The 15,792-nt window shown below is 40.4% G+C and overlaps 1 protein-coding gene across 3 annotated transcripts in view; it reads right to left on the bottom strand.

The window, feature by feature from the left end:
- The window catches only part of LOC143283703 (protein FAM234B-like), a 35,929-nt gene that overhangs the window by 9,336 nt on the left and 10,801 nt on the right, over nucleotides 1–15,792 (bottom strand). For all 3 annotated transcript variants that reach the window (XM_076589970.1, XM_076589961.1, XM_076589954.1), the window contains exons 2-13: nucleotides 14,089–14,474; nucleotides 11,271–11,405; nucleotides 10,655–10,846; nucleotides 9,465–9,625; nucleotides 8,500–8,674; nucleotides 8,053–8,134; nucleotides 6,196–6,375; nucleotides 5,276–5,369; nucleotides 3,525–3,713; nucleotides 2,411–2,486; nucleotides 1,387–1,536; nucleotides 506–607 (exon numbers count right to left, since the gene is read on the bottom strand). In XM_076589970.1, coding sequence (XP_076446085.1) covers nucleotides 506–607; nucleotides 1,387–1,536; nucleotides 2,411–2,486; nucleotides 3,525–3,713; nucleotides 5,276–5,369; nucleotides 6,196–6,375; nucleotides 8,053–8,134; nucleotides 8,500–8,674; nucleotides 9,465–9,625; nucleotides 10,655–10,846; nucleotides 11,271–11,405; nucleotides 14,089–14,464 — 1,912 coding nt within the window. In that variant the 5' untranslated portion in view covers nucleotides 14,465–14,474. The remainder of the gene's footprint in view (nucleotides 1–505; nucleotides 608–1,386; nucleotides 1,537–2,410; nucleotides 2,487–3,524; nucleotides 3,714–5,275; nucleotides 5,370–6,195; nucleotides 6,376–8,052; nucleotides 8,135–8,499; nucleotides 8,675–9,464; nucleotides 9,626–10,654; nucleotides 10,847–11,270; nucleotides 11,406–14,088; nucleotides 14,475–15,792) is intronic.

Below are 15,792 nucleotides of genomic sequence, written 5' to 3'. Positions count from 1 at the left end.
TTGGTTAAAGGTCCATTGCCTCTTACAGACTAATACTAATGGGGCTGTGAATTCATATCCACTGTGTCTACGGCTACACATTGGAAGGTATAGGTCCAATCCCCTCATTCCACTACTTTAACCTTCCTCAATTAGGTACCCATTCACATGTGGGCAGAGTGAAGAAACTTGGAATGAAGAGCATTTCCCCATGGACACAACACCATGCCAAAATGGGACCTCCAATCCTAATGACTGACAAAAACATACCATACCAGAAGTTCAGATTCTGCCATGACACCTTAAAATAACAGTAAATAATCATAAAAGAATACGGATTCCCAAGAAAGAATACTAGTTAAACTTAGCAAGCAATTCTCATGTGTATGATGTAATGTGGAAAGATTATTTCCAAACACCCATTTCAACAACAGAAAAGTTAGGATAATTGATGGCAGGACTAAATTAACAAGCACATAAGAAAATCTTAAACTTGTTCAAAACAAAAAAGATTTTTGAGACTCACCAGTTATTCCTTCAATGTCTGACACAACACATACATCTGCCAAGCTTCTGTTGATGGGGTTCAACTGATGACAGTGTCGGCCAGGCTCTTTCACAGGTAAAGCTGTCATCAGAATACTGAACAGTCAAATACACTGCAAGGTGAAAGAATTATTTAGCAAAAATCAGGAAGAAAATAAGCCAGGATTCAGGTACAAGCAGGTCTGCACATCTACTGACATGGCAAAATCTCCACTTTTAACCTACCAGGTGCTGTCAGGACCCTCAAACTAAACATCCAACATTCTAACCAATCTACCACCAAACCTTTTATACAAGCATACACATGTATCAACACAAAGTTCCTTTTCCTTTAAAGAAACTAAACTGTTTGCTTCAAAACTGTTGACACTGATTTGTCCAGTAACCAATGTTTTGTACAGAATCATTATAATCAATACAACACATAATTCAGTAACTAACGTTTTTTTGTTTTGTTTTTTTGTTGTTGTTAATAGAATTCGTATCAATTGTCCAAACATAGTTTGATAACCAATGTTCTGTTCAGACTCAGTATCAACTATACAACACATAGTTTGATAACCAATGTTCTGTTTAGACTCATTATCATCTATACAACACATAGTAGATAACCAAATTGAATGTTCTGTTCAGACTCATTATCATCTATACAACACATAGTTTGATAACCAATGTTCTGTTCAGACTCATTAACTATCCAACACATAGTTTGACAACCAGTGTTCTGTCCAGACTCAGTATCAACTATACAACACATAGTTTGATAACCAATGTTCTGTTCAGACTCAGTATCAACTATACAACACATAGTTTGATAACCAATGATCTGTTCAGAATCAGTATCAACTGTGCAACACTTACTGTAGTGGAATGGCTTGGGAAAAACAGTGTGAATAGGCTGAGGTGAATCACAGGTTGGTTTGTCCATCACAAGCACCTCCTGTTTCCACTGACTCAGGTCCACGGAACAGGATTTGTGTTTCTTGAAATACACTCGTTGTGAGTGATCACCTGGCCAGGAACAGAATCAGAGATTGCAATTAACACAAGATACACAAACAGTGAACAGAATCAGTCTTGGGGGGGTTTTCAACATATATGATGAAACAAGATTTTTAAGATGCGATATGAACACAAAGCAGGTAGTAATGATTTTATTATTCTAATAAAATGAAATCACGGGCAGCCTCAATATTAGAAGAAAAAAAATGTGTACTAATTGACATCTGTTTGCAGTTAATGTTTTACACACTGGTAAATATATATCAAGTGATCTCTTTTTGGCAAATATGAAATGTATCTTACAAAGTCAGGTCACATCAGTCTTGCTGGTGTACTTTCTAGCACAATGTATGCAAATGCAAAATAAAGAACAGTATAATGGAAATCAGTTCATGCTAGAAACCAACAGTCATGAATCAAAACCACATCAAAACGGTTAGAATGGGTTCTAAGGCAAGTGGTAAATCAAATCTTTTAAAATGATTACCACTTAGTGTTTACTTCCATGTTTACACAGGTTACTGATAATCAAACTAAATGCACTTCAGTATGCTGGCTTCAGGGAAACTCACAGCAAAATTGTGGAAGCATTTCCAACGTCACCTTGAATAATGGCTGTCTCATGTGGCAATGTTCACATTTATGAAAATTAATAAACTTTTTCTGTCACATTAGTGCTCTTCATTTTCACTGTGAAGGCTTCATGTCTATCATCAGCACACCATTAGCATAAACAAAGTGGTATTCAAAGCTGTGTTAAGACAATATTAACACAAAATAAGAACCAAAAAGATGTTTGGGGACACCATTAACACATTACGAAGGCAAACATCTGTTTAACAAAAATAATACAAATGTAAAATTAAAAATCTGTCAGACATACATGCTTCCTGGAAACCTTCCAGAGAAGAATCGTTGGGCTTGAACACTTCACTTGCATGGGACGCACCATGGCGTTTCTGCAGACAGAAACACAACTGAGACCATTCTCCTTGCAAACAAGAAAATCCATTACTGCAGTGCAACTCTGACAATGTCTTTTTCTAAGCATTTACTCAGTCATTCATGTAATTGTGTAGAATTGAGTGATGTGCATCTGTGTGCATATGTGGATGTGTGTGTGTGTGCATATACACGTGCGCGTGTGCATGTATGAGTGCGTGCGTGGTGTGTGTGTGTGTGTGTGTGTGTGTGTGTGTGTGTGTGTTTCAACCTCCCAACTTGAAAACTTATTTCTCTGAAACAGCAACAACAGCTTCTTGTGGTCAGACATGCTTTTTTCTTTTTTCTTTTTTTATACCCTCTCGTTTGCTAATTTTAAGATGTGTTCTTTTTTTTCTTTTTCTTTTTTTGCTGTCTCATCTGCATCCTTTGAGTGGCATCACCATCACGACATACCTCCCTCCCACCCCCAGCCCCCTCAAAACAAAAACAACACCACCCACAACTCTACTCAGGTTTATTCTCTCAAAGACCCAGTTTCATCACATGGCCGCAAACCACAGAAGACTGTGTACTGCTGTTGATTATCTTTGGTGGTGTTCAGCAATGCCTGATAATAATCACTTTGAGCCAGTCAACCCATTTCATCCCCTTGTGACCCGAGTGTGTACTCTAAGAGATTATGAAACAAGGTACTCATGTCTCATTTCCTAGTTCTTATTCCAGTGCAATGATACTGGTTTTTGTATTGTTTTTTTTTTAATGAAGGGAGATAAAGCCTACCAGTGTCTGTCTTGCCATGGGTGTGTACTCACAGAAACCATGAATACTCATGTCTTGAATCCTACTTTCAGCTCACTGTTATAATTTGTTTCTTTTGTTTTGTTGATCATAGTACAAATTTACCAGTTTTATTCTCTCTCTCTCTCTCTCTCTCTCACACACACACACCACACTGGGTGAACTGACAAAGTGAACAAGCATGATTAATGAAATGTCACAACTGACTTCCATCGCCCATTTTCATAACCACAGCAATTTCCAGTTATTATTACATGTCGTGTTCCGTGGGTGGTGGGACCAGCAGAGGAGGTGGTGGAGTCTGCCCGTGGCAGAGCTACTACCCTGACGATGAACAGGTCGTGAGGGCCCATGGTGTGCAGGGTGAGGGGCGAATCCCAGGCAACCATCTGACACTGTCTCTCCCACAGTACGCCCCCGTCCCTGCCACTCATTACGCTGACCTGTATGGACAGGAATGGAAACTGCTGAAGGAGGGCAGTGCGTGTGTCGTTTTGTGTGTGTGGAGAGAGGGGGGTGAGGGGGATGAGTGGGGGGGAGCGGGAGGGAGGGGTTGGGGGGGTGGGTGTGGAGGGGGGAAGTGTGGGTGTGGATGGGTGTGTGGGTGTGAGTGGGTGTGTGTGAATGTGTGGGTGTGCAGGTATGGGTGTGTGTGGGGGTGTGAGTGTGAGAAAGAGAAATTAAACGAAACAAAATGAAATGACATTATATTTAAGCAGGAAATTTGATAAGCATCAACATGTTTTTTTTCACCCAACCCTGGGGCATAGAAAGATTTGTATAAACATACTGAAAGAAGAATAAAAGAGTTACCAAAAGAAAAGAGAGAGAGAATGAGAGACAGAGAGAGAGAGTGTGTGCGTGTGTATGTGAATGTGTGTGTGTTTGGAGGGGTGGCAGTGGGGAATGGGTTTTTTTTTTTTTGGGGGGGGGGGGGGGGGGGGGTGCATGTGCGTAAAAGTGGGGGTGCGTGTGCATAAAAGTGTGTGTGCGCAAATGTCTGTATGTGTGTCTCTGTGTGTGTGTGCATACATACATATATCTGTGTCTTTGCACATGTGTATGTATGTCTGTAAGTGTGTGTGTGTGTTTGTGCATGTGTCAGTGTAAGAGTGTGTTTGCATGAGTACATGCATATGTGATGAAGAGAGACACTACGCTTGCCTCACATGAAACACATATAACGCAAATATATAGAATTAGCAACAAAACGTGTAGCCTGGCTGAATGATACGACTGGCAAACTCAGTTCCAAGAACCAAAAAATTAGGGTCCAAACGCAAGTCTTTCAAATGAGGAACCCCTAAAAGCGGTGTATGGCTGCCTACATGGTGGGGTAAAAACAGTCATACACGTAAAAGCCCACTCATGCACCTACGAGTGAACGTGGGAGTTGCAGCCCATGAACGAAGAAGAAGATGATACAGACACTTGTGTACTCAATACACATCAACGTACCCTTAACAAATAGTGGCTGTTCCTTACTAAAGTCAGTTGCCAAACCACATTTCATTGGCAGACAGGCAACAGTACAAACATGCAGAAAAAGAAACAGAAAATGTGGACGAAAAAAGGTACAAGTGGTAGTTCTGCATCACAGAACATTCCTCAAAAACAGCAGTTCAAAGTCCTCATATAATTTACATTCATTCTTTTTTTTTTTTCAAAGTAAAATTTGGGTACAGAAGTTGGTGTGAGTTTGGTGGATGAGTGAGGGGGTGGGGGGTAGATTTACAGGAGATGGGTGATGGTGAGGTGTTTAGTGCATGAGATAAGAATGGAGAAAAATCAGATCATGTTGTTTCATTGTATCATCAATCAAGTTTTCAAACTTTCTGAAGGTTTTCTTGAAGATGACAATGGCAGATTTATTAAAAAACAAAACAAAAACATTTTAGGAATACAGCTGACAAAATGTAACATCTTGTCTTTGAGACATGCACACATGAACTAGCATGGTAAAGGATGGATATGAACTGACAGGGACAGGAGAGATATGACTCACAATGGCATGGTCATAAACCGACCATCTCCCTTTTCCCCACATCATCATGAAGTCCAGTACGTCATCATCATCAAACCGGCCCAGTGCTGGAACACTGTCATTCAACAGAAGGCATTTGAGTGTCAGTGAAAATCACATCATATGTGTGTGTGTCTGTGTGTCTGTGTGTGCATGTGCATTTGAGAGGGAAAAAGAGAGAAAGATAATTAATGACTGTTCTGTGAAACCCCTTTCTCTACACATTTCAGAATCACACTATAAACTCCTGTTTAATTACTATTCTGCTCTATTCAGTGGTGCTCCAAAGTGCTGAATTACACTGTGATGAAATGTTGCCTTGGATTGTAGTGCACTATATTCAACAGTATTGTACTGCAATGTTTTTACATGGATCTTCTTCATGGAATGCACCCAAAATGTTCATCTCTTCTATGAGCATTGGCTTTTCTGTGAAGGACCTTTTTTTTGAGTCCCGACATTTAGGCATGTATCAAATGGGTCAACACCTTCCTTTCCATCTGTCTTCCTTCTCATTTCCTGTCAGGCTGTAAATATATATTTGTATTTCAAGGTGTCTTTCATTTAGTTCTTTTTTTCTCCAGAAAGAGTAAATTCTGGTATCAGCACTTGTACTCAGTTGTAGCTGAGGTCTTTTAAAGAAAGAAAACAAAAAACAACAGATGAAAAACTAAAAAAACAAAAAACAAACTATCACCACCAGAATTTACCAAAAGCTGTTAACATGATTTTCAAAATCCACAACTGTGAGGATAGACTGGGTGACACCCTGAGAGAGACAAGGAACAGGAAGAAATAGAGAAAATTGGTTGCCAGGCTATCTGTGGTGCCCCCTATGGTTGGAAACTGGGTTAGAAGGAGGAAAAGAAGAAAGAGACACAGTAGAAACAGTCATCCCAAACCTGTAGCTCTCCATGTCAGGGTTGTACTGGCTGGTCACCTGTCGTCTCCACACTTCCCGCAGGGTTTCCCCATCGTACAGAGCCACGACCCCTTCAAAGGCATTCATCAGGATGTCCAGGTTCCCGTCACCAGTCAGGTCCACCAGGACCGGGGAGATCATCACCCCTTTCTTTTTGCCCCTGTCATCACCAACTTGGGGCAGTTACTGACTCTGCTTGTCCATGCAGCATACTGGTGTATCTGGGGCATGTTGTGTACACACACGCGCTCTCTCTCTCACTCTCCCATACAATTACTAATACATGGATGTGACTGTATGCACACAAGGATACATGAATACACACGCAAGCAAGGATGTCATTCATCACAGGTAGCCCCCTGTTCTGTGTAACAGATTTGGCATAAATGGCACAGTCATTGCAGAAGACAAACTGGAACAGTATGCAGGAGTGCTTAGCATGGATATATAAATGTCCTCAAATACAATGAAAAGCTGAACCTATTTGCATAAACCAATCAACTAATATATAACTTGATCAATAAATTTGAGAATGGAAACTGAATCCCTCATCTGTCATGGTGTGAAATGGAGCAAACGTGTCACCTTGGATACTCTGTAGACTTGCTTTTCACCAGCTTTCAGCCTCACCTCAAGATCTTCAACAGTTCTACTGTTCTGTGAGACTGCTTCTGCTTTCACTGGCAACTTCTGACCTGGGGTCAACACGGTCACAAGGAGCAAATGGACACAGTACTCATCACCAAATGGGAAGGCATGGAAAGGAATGCAATATCCTTGCAAAACATTATCCCACAAGTGTTTTTCCAATCTTGGATTTGAATAAAAGGAAATTGAAGCAGCTTGGTTTCCAATGACATTAAACAACACACCAGATACATTATTGGGTTTATGGATGTATGAGTCAAAGCTGAATGCACACACACACACACATTGCAGATTGGGGTCAATTAAAATCCAGTGTTTGGGGTTTTTCTTAGTTACATTTCCTCTTCAGTGATTTCTTGGGTCTCCCTGATGATTCTCAGCTGAGGAGGTATGAAATTCTTCATTCACACCACCACCTCCCTTCCCTTCCAGTGCATCTACCAACATCAAACTGTACTACATTGTGCCAGGCCAAAGCTGCTGGTGACAGTGGTATCAGCCTTGCAGGACACAACACCTCATGGATGCCTCATGACCAGACCAACGCAAGAGGAAAAGAGAGGCAAGGCCTTCAAGACTCACTTGTGATAAATTAAGTCCCCTAGCATTAATTATAGAGTAATTTCCCTTTCTTACTAACTGCACCAAAACGTTTGCAAAATAAATAAAAATTCCATGCTTAGCAAAAGAAGTTCCTGTTTGAACAAAAAATGATAATAATGACTCCTCTTGTTGTTGTGTCAGAATAAGAGGTCAAAGTGCCAAGTTTAGAGAATACAAAAAATATAAATATAACAGTAAATGCAGTTTGCATATAATTAGGCTTCTTTTTTTTATTTTTTTGTGCCCATTTAAACAAGATGACTAGAAAGAACTGAATTTTTCCTATTTTTATGCCTAATTTGGTGTCAACTGACAAAGTATTTGCAGAGAAAATATCTATGTTAAAGATTATCACGGACACACAGACAAACGAACACACACACACACACACACACACACACAGACAACCGAACACCGGGTTAAAACATAGACTGACTTTGTTTACACAAGTGAGTCAAAAAAGAAAATGTACCAATTTCACAAGGGACAGTTTTGCTCCATGTTTGCCTACTGAATGCTTTAACACAGAAACAAGAGCAATGTCTGTTTGGACAAAAAAAAATCTTTGATTTGTTTTTTCATTCACCTGTAGATTGTGCGAAGTTGAGGAGGTTTATTGCCCATGATGTAGTCACGCAGGTCTGGGAATGAGATTATAAACAGATCGCCTGGAACCAGAAAGCACACACCTTCATATGTCACAAATGTTTTGCATATAATGCAAAGGTAGTCACGATTAGACACACTGTGAAGTTCTTTCTCTCTCACTCTCTTACACACACACACACACTCACACACAACACACTTAAAATGGAAGGACATTGAATTGAAAACTATCAGTAATACTACTACACAACACACACATACTCAAAACACGCTTAAAGTGGAAAGATGTAAACTGAAGACTACCACAACTACACAACACACACATACATTCACTTTCATCCCTCACCCTCCACATGCTGATTCAACCCCCCTCCCTCATCCACCTGTCCCACATGGCAGCTAAAGGAGACCATGATGTCCTACTCACCAGGAATCGTCTCTCCTCCACTGCCCAGCAGGATGTATTCTGAACCGTTTGCCGTCTGGTACCACACGGGACTCATGTAGGTCTCCCTGTTCTCCGGCAGTGCCAAGTAACGTCCCAGGGGTCGGCCTGACCGTCCCGAGAGAAAGATCACCCTGCCTGATTCCCTGTCGTGATCCTGCCAATGAGGGGAAACACAACCAAAACATGTAAACAGGGTCAGTGCTGCAATACGTATCCACTGGCAACTCCGCTCAGATGAAATGAATAATTCAACTGCGCAGAACTTAAGTGCCACTATTTCTCTTTAGGCTTTTCAGGTGTGGGCTGCTTGATTGCGAAAATGTCAATTACCAGTCAATACACTGTGATTAAAAGACCATCATTTTGTTGTCTCATTATTTAACAACTGCTGAGTCTCGTGAATACACTGCCATTTTGAAGCTAGTGTGTCCACACAGGTGAAGTCACGAAAGACTCCTGCAGTGTTTAAGTCACGTGGCTGTCATTACTGTGATCCCCATATGTGGGCCACAAAGCCTCTGATGAACAATACAGAGTATAAAAAAACAACAACCTGTACTTAGACTTGCAGCAAAATGATTTTTTTTTTTTTTAACAGCCCACTGGAACACAGTTCAGAGGTGCCTTTTTATTATATCTTTTAGGGAAGGGGTAGAGACTATACAGACAAATTGCAGCACTAGATTGATTTAAATACCCCTCAACAGACCCAAAAACTTTGAGATTGTGTTTTGTGCTCTCTCTATCTCTATCTGACACACACACCCATACACATACACTCTCACAGAGATATAGATACATCCACAATCCACATAAAAGCAACATTCAAACATAACATTATTTTGTTTTGTTTTTGTTTGTTTTTTTGTTTCATTGCCGCTGTTAACTACTAGTTTATAAGAATAAGGAAAAGAAAGAAAAAGATAAAAAAAAAGACAACTGACCTTTGCCAATTTCTGCGGATCTCCACCATGAGTGACCAGAATGTCATCAATGCCGTCCTCGTCCACATCAGGGATACTTATGGCCTGGCACACCAGCCAGAAGACCATGAAATGGTTGGACCATATGTTATCCTGTGCATCTATCACCCAGTGAATCTTGCCTGAAAGAAACCACACAAACACTCTCTTCATTACACAAACAAACAGTCTTTTCCACACTCTTCATTTTGCACACACAACAGTCTTTTCCACACTCTTCATTTTGCATTTGCACACACAACAGTCTTTTCCACACTCTTCATTTTGCACACACACAACAGTCTTTTCCACACTCTTCATTTTGCATTTGCACACACAACAGTCTTTTCCACACTCTTCATTTTGCACACACAACAATCTTTTCCACACTCTTCATTTTGCACACACAACAGTCTTTTCCACACTCTTCATTTTGCACACACAACAGTCTTTTCCACACTCTTCATTTTGCATTTGCACACACAACAGTCTTTTCCCCACTCTTCATTTTGCATTTGCACACACAACAGTCTTTTCCACACTCTTCATTTTGCACACACAACAGTCTTTTCCCCACTCTTCATTTTGCACACACAACAATTTTTTCCACACTCTTCATTCTGCACACACAACAATCTTTTCCACACTCTTCATTTTGCACACACAACAGTCTTTTCCCCACTCTTCATTTTGCACACACAACAATCTTTGATAAATCATACTTTTCACTCTATGTACAGTGCACTGAGCTGCATTATGTAAGATTATATGCTAAATGAAAATGATTTAATATCATTATCAGTATTATTCTTATTACTTCCATACACATACACTTTGAATATCCAGACACAACACTTTTTTGTTGGCATAGGTTCTTTTTTAGTGTGCCAAGTGTGTGCTGCAAATGGGACCTCAATTTATCATCTCATTCGAATGACTACACACCCAGTTTGATTTTCAAGTGAAATTTAGGAGAAAGGGCAAGAGCAAGAACTGAACCCAGACCCTCACAGACACTCTGTTGGCAGATAAGTGTCTTAACCATTCTGCCACCCTCATCCTTCCAGAAGAACTAGGACACACACCCTTTAGATAACCAGACTCAATAGAAGGAATTTATCATTTGACCAGATGAACCAGGACACACTCAAACAGCACTGAACACAACCTACCTGTGGCAAGGTCAACAGCCTGTAAGGCAGACATCCTGCCACTCAAAATGCAGTCAGGTTTTAGGTCACCATTCACATCGATTCCATTACAGTTGACGAAGATAAGATCAAAGTGCATCCAGGTCCTCCACAGCTCTTTACCATCAAAGCCACGTAAAGCTACCACCTGAGTTATGCAGGGGTACTCAAGTCCTATAAATAAAAAAAGACAGTAAACTAAAGAATGGTATAAAACATGCAATACAAATCATCCCTGTAAACCACCTGAATAACAAATTACTGTTATGTGATACATTCATACTCGTATGAGGCACTGCATTCTTCGATAATATGGACTTGATAATAATCATACAAACACAAGTGCACACACTTTTTATGATCAACATCTATGCACGTGTTCATCTCTTCACACACACACACACACACACTCACACACACACACACACACGCAATGTAATCTAATCTTATTTCACTTGAATGGAACAACATAAAAATTAAAACTGCTGCTACAACTACCACTACTACTATAACTACTGCGACATACATACACACACACACACAAACAAAGACACACACATATTACAGACACATCAAATCATATGCACATGTGCTATACCTCTTTTTTTGCAGATTTCTTTAAACGTCAAGTCAGTTGTGATACTATTGGAAGTGTTTGCTACGGTGACCCCCATCAGCATGTCATCCAGCCCATCCCCGTCCACGTCCACCAGTACCACACCAGTCTCTGACACTGAGACCAACAGTCATTCATTTCCATGCACTGAAATGCTGACACTGAGACCAACAGTCATTCATCTCCATGCACTGACACACTGACACTGAGACCAACATTCATTTATCTCCATGCACTGACACACACTGAGACCAACAGTCAATCATCTCCATGCACTGACACATTGACACTGAGACCAACATTCATTCATCTCCATGCACTGACACACTGACACTGAGACCAACAGTCATTCATCTCCAAGCACTGACACTGAGACCGAGTCATTCATCTCCATACACTGACACACCAGTCCCTGACGCTGAGACCAACAGTGTCATTCATCACCATGCAGTGACACACTGACACAACAGTTTTTTTTTACGCTGAGACCAACAGTCATTAACAGTCATTCATCACTATGACACTGATGCTGAGACCAACAGTGTCATTTGTCACCATCTGTATTTGTATTTTTATTTCTTTTTATTACAACAGATTTCTCTGTGTGAAATTTGGGCTGATCTCCCTGGGGAGAGTGTGTCGCTGTACTACAGCGCCACCCCCTTTCTTTTTTTTTTTTCCCTGCATGCAGTTTTATTTGTTTTTCCTATCAAAGTGGATTTTTCTACAGAATTTTGCCAGGAACAATCCTTTTGTTGCCATGGGTTCTTTTACGTGTGCTAAGTGCATGCTGCACACAGGACTTGGTTTATCGTCTCATCTGAATGACTAGCGTCCAGACCACCACTCAAGGTCTAGTGGAGGTGGAGAAAATATTGGCGGCTGAGCCGTGATTTGAACCAGTGCGCTCAGATTCTCTTGGTTCCCGAGGCGGACACGTTACCTCTAGGCCATCACTCACAATACAGTGACACACTGATACACCAGTCTTCTACGCTAAGACCAACAGTCATTCATCACCATGACACTGATGCTGAGACCATACAGTGACAAACTGATACACTAGTCTCTGGCACTGAGGCAAACAGTGTCATTCATCACCATGCACTGACACACCAGTCTCTGACGCTGTGACCAACAGCGTCATTCATCACCATGCACTGACACACCAGTCTCTGACAGTGAGACAGTGTCATTCATCACCATGCACTGACACACCAGTCTCTGACAGTGAGACCAACAGTGTCATTCGTCACCATGCACTGACACACCTGTCTCTGACGCTGAGACCAGCAATGTCATTCATCACCATGCACTGACACACCAGTCTCTGACGCTGAGACCAACAGTGTCATTCATCACCATGCACTGACATTGAGACCAACACAGTCATTCATCACCATGCAGTGATGCACTGAGGCTGAGACCAACAGTTTTATTCATCACCACATATTGACACACTGATGCTGACACCAACAGAGTCATTCATCACCATACAGTGACACACTGAAGCTGAGACCAACACAGTCATTCATCACCATGCACTGACACACTGAAGCTGAGACCAACACAGTCATTCATCACTATGCAGAGACACACTGGCACACCACATTGACACTAAAACCAACAATATAATTTCTCATCATGCAGTGACACACCGACAATCACCTGCCTTTGCCATCATTTCTTTTTTTCAAATGATGATAATCATGTGAATTCATGTAGCACTTTACAAAAATGGGTAAATATACAGGGCAGACTCAGACTCAGAGACACACACACAAACACACACACAAACAGACACACACACACACACACAAACTTTCATAGACATGGAACCAAACCCAGCTATTACATACCCCCACAAAACCATACAGTACAATCACATACTGCACACTTCATTGTGGGCATCTAGAAAAACAAACCGTTGATCATGTTCCACAGTTGTTCCAGTTCTGATGTTTCTGATGTTTTTCATTACTTTATTGAACTTTTTAAAAATTCACTGTTGGGGGAAAAGAAGAGAATAAAAACAGTTGGGGTTTTTCGTTGTTTGTTGTTGTTGTTTTTTAATCAGTTTTCCCCTCTTTGATTTGGACTACCTGTATGAACTGATGACCTGTGGTCCATGCCAATTTCAAAATCAATCAAATCAAATCAAAAACACTTTATTAATGAACATGGAAATTAACTTGTGCAATCACAGGCTCGTTGTAAACACCAACATAAAATGATCTTGACCTCAACAAGTAAAATGTATGTAATATCTTTGTATTGCTTTCAAACAAATACTCAGTTCATCAACTGTTTACTGTCATAATTATCTTATGTTGTGAAGAGAAAAACTGTAGACTAGTAGAGGTTATCTGAATGAACAGAAGGATACAAACAGTAAATGATATCATAATACTTCAGGCAGACTTCATTCAGTGAATGAATTCATACCAACAAAAAAACATAGGTCTATCTTAATTCAGGAAACACTGTCTGATGAATTCATACCAGTGAAAAGAGGTCTATCAAATGAACAGAAACAAATAGGCAATACAGACATATGAAATTACATATTTCAATAAAAAAATTCACTTCAGTTCATGCATTTACAAATATCATAGTAAATTCCATGGCAATCTTTTTATCAACATGTTTTTTCTCCTCAATGAACTGTGTATATAGTGACTGAATGGTGACTACAGAAGCAGCACACATAAATACACTTACAACATATTATGAGCAAATGTGCACACAAGCACACAGACACACACACATTCACACACACAAACGAAAATTACTTGCTTACTAGTACTGGCCATGAAGACACTCCAGTCACCATGTCGTTTGGAGGGCACATCATGGATCAATCCTGCATTGAACTTATGACTAAGGATGGCAAAACCGATAGAAGCCATCGCTCCAACAAGTAACACCGATGCCACCACACCCACGATGATCACCCATCTGTTCCTGCGCTTTCGGTACCTCATCACTGGATCGTCCCTTTGAGCTTTGGGTCCAGGTTTAGGTGATCTGAAGGCCTTGAACTGCAAGGCCTTGTGCCAGTATGCTGAGGGTGGTCTGCCCACCCTGCCATTTTCCTCACTCACCAGGGCATCACTTTCACCATCACTGGCTGCTGACTGAAGGAGAGGTGTGTACTGCACTGTCATGTCGTTCATTATCTCCAATCTGAAAAGGATTCTTTAATTTATTATAGGCTGAGGGAATATTCACATCAATGATCCTTTACAAATAAGACTGACAAGAACACACACACACACTCACTCACACACCCATATGCAAGCAAAAAGAATAAAACAAAAACAATCACAGAAATATTTGGCTATAGGCTAGAAGCCTTTTGCCCTTGTAATAATAGTGTCCATTTGTGTGCTTTTGGATCACTATATGGTGAACTGTTCCAAGGTTTAATCAGGCATTGTTTATACCACATTTATTTCTGACTCAATAAAGATTTAAATCAATGGAAAATGCATGGTCCTTAAAAGTTTTGTGAATTTGGTTTTTGAAGGCATTTACTGATGATGCATTGATGGTGTCTGAGGAAAGGTTATTCCACAGATTAATCAGATTAATGATAGGGTTGGTAAAAAAAAAAAAAAAAAAAAAAAAAAAATTGTGGAACTGGTTAGTTACAAAGTTAGTCTTGTTAAGTTTGAAGTTATGCCCTCGAGTCTTATCAAATTTAGCCAAGGTGAACATGGGAAAGGTAGTGCAGGGATCATACATAATGAGAAAGAAAGAAATTTTGAGAAATAAAAAACAAAAACAACAATTAAGAGGCAAAGCCTTCAAGACCCACTTGTGCTTCGTGCTTTATCAAGTAAAGGATTTTTTTTTCTCAAGGCCTGACTAAGTGCGTTGGGTTACACTGCTGGTCAGGCATCTGCTTGGCAGATGTGGTGTAGCGTATATGGATTTGCCCGAACGCAGTGACGCCTCCTTGACTGAGCTACTGAAACTGAAACTGAAGAGAATAAAATAAAAGAGATTTAAAAAATCCTTGAAAAGTGCTCTGTATTAAATATGATATATAAAATAAGCTTGGAAGAAAAATTTTTTTTAAAAGGTCATGCAGGATCGAACCATGCACATTCAGTTCCGAAGCAAGCAGATTAATCCCCACTGCTGCGGCGCATCTGACGTCGTTCGACTAGATCTTATACTCGAACGACGTCACTGAGATGCGCCGCAGCAGTGGGGATTAGTCTGCTTGCTTCGGAACTGAATATCGATTATATCTCCATTATCCTTGTATTTCAGTGGTAAAGAAGACGTTGCCATCACTTCAAACACACCACCATACATGGTATAGATCTCAAACTAGATCTGCACTGATGATCGAACCAGTCTACAACCGGCTGAAAAAAACGACAGATTCAATTTTTCTTTTATGTTCATTCAAGTTAATTCAGTGTCCACTTTAGAATATTTATATACAGTAAACAAGTCGAGGGTGTAGTTAGTATCACTGAATGTGTTCTGT

This window comes from Babylonia areolata, chromosome 1 (genome assembly GCF_041734735.1).
Source record: "Babylonia areolata isolate BAREFJ2019XMU chromosome 1, ASM4173473v1, whole genome shotgun sequence".
NCBI classification, from domain to species: Eukaryota; Metazoa; Mollusca; class Gastropoda; order Neogastropoda; family Buccinidae; genus Babylonia; species Babylonia areolata.
Note: the sequence above shows the minus strand (reverse complement) of the source record. Positions and strands in the feature narration are given on the sequence as shown.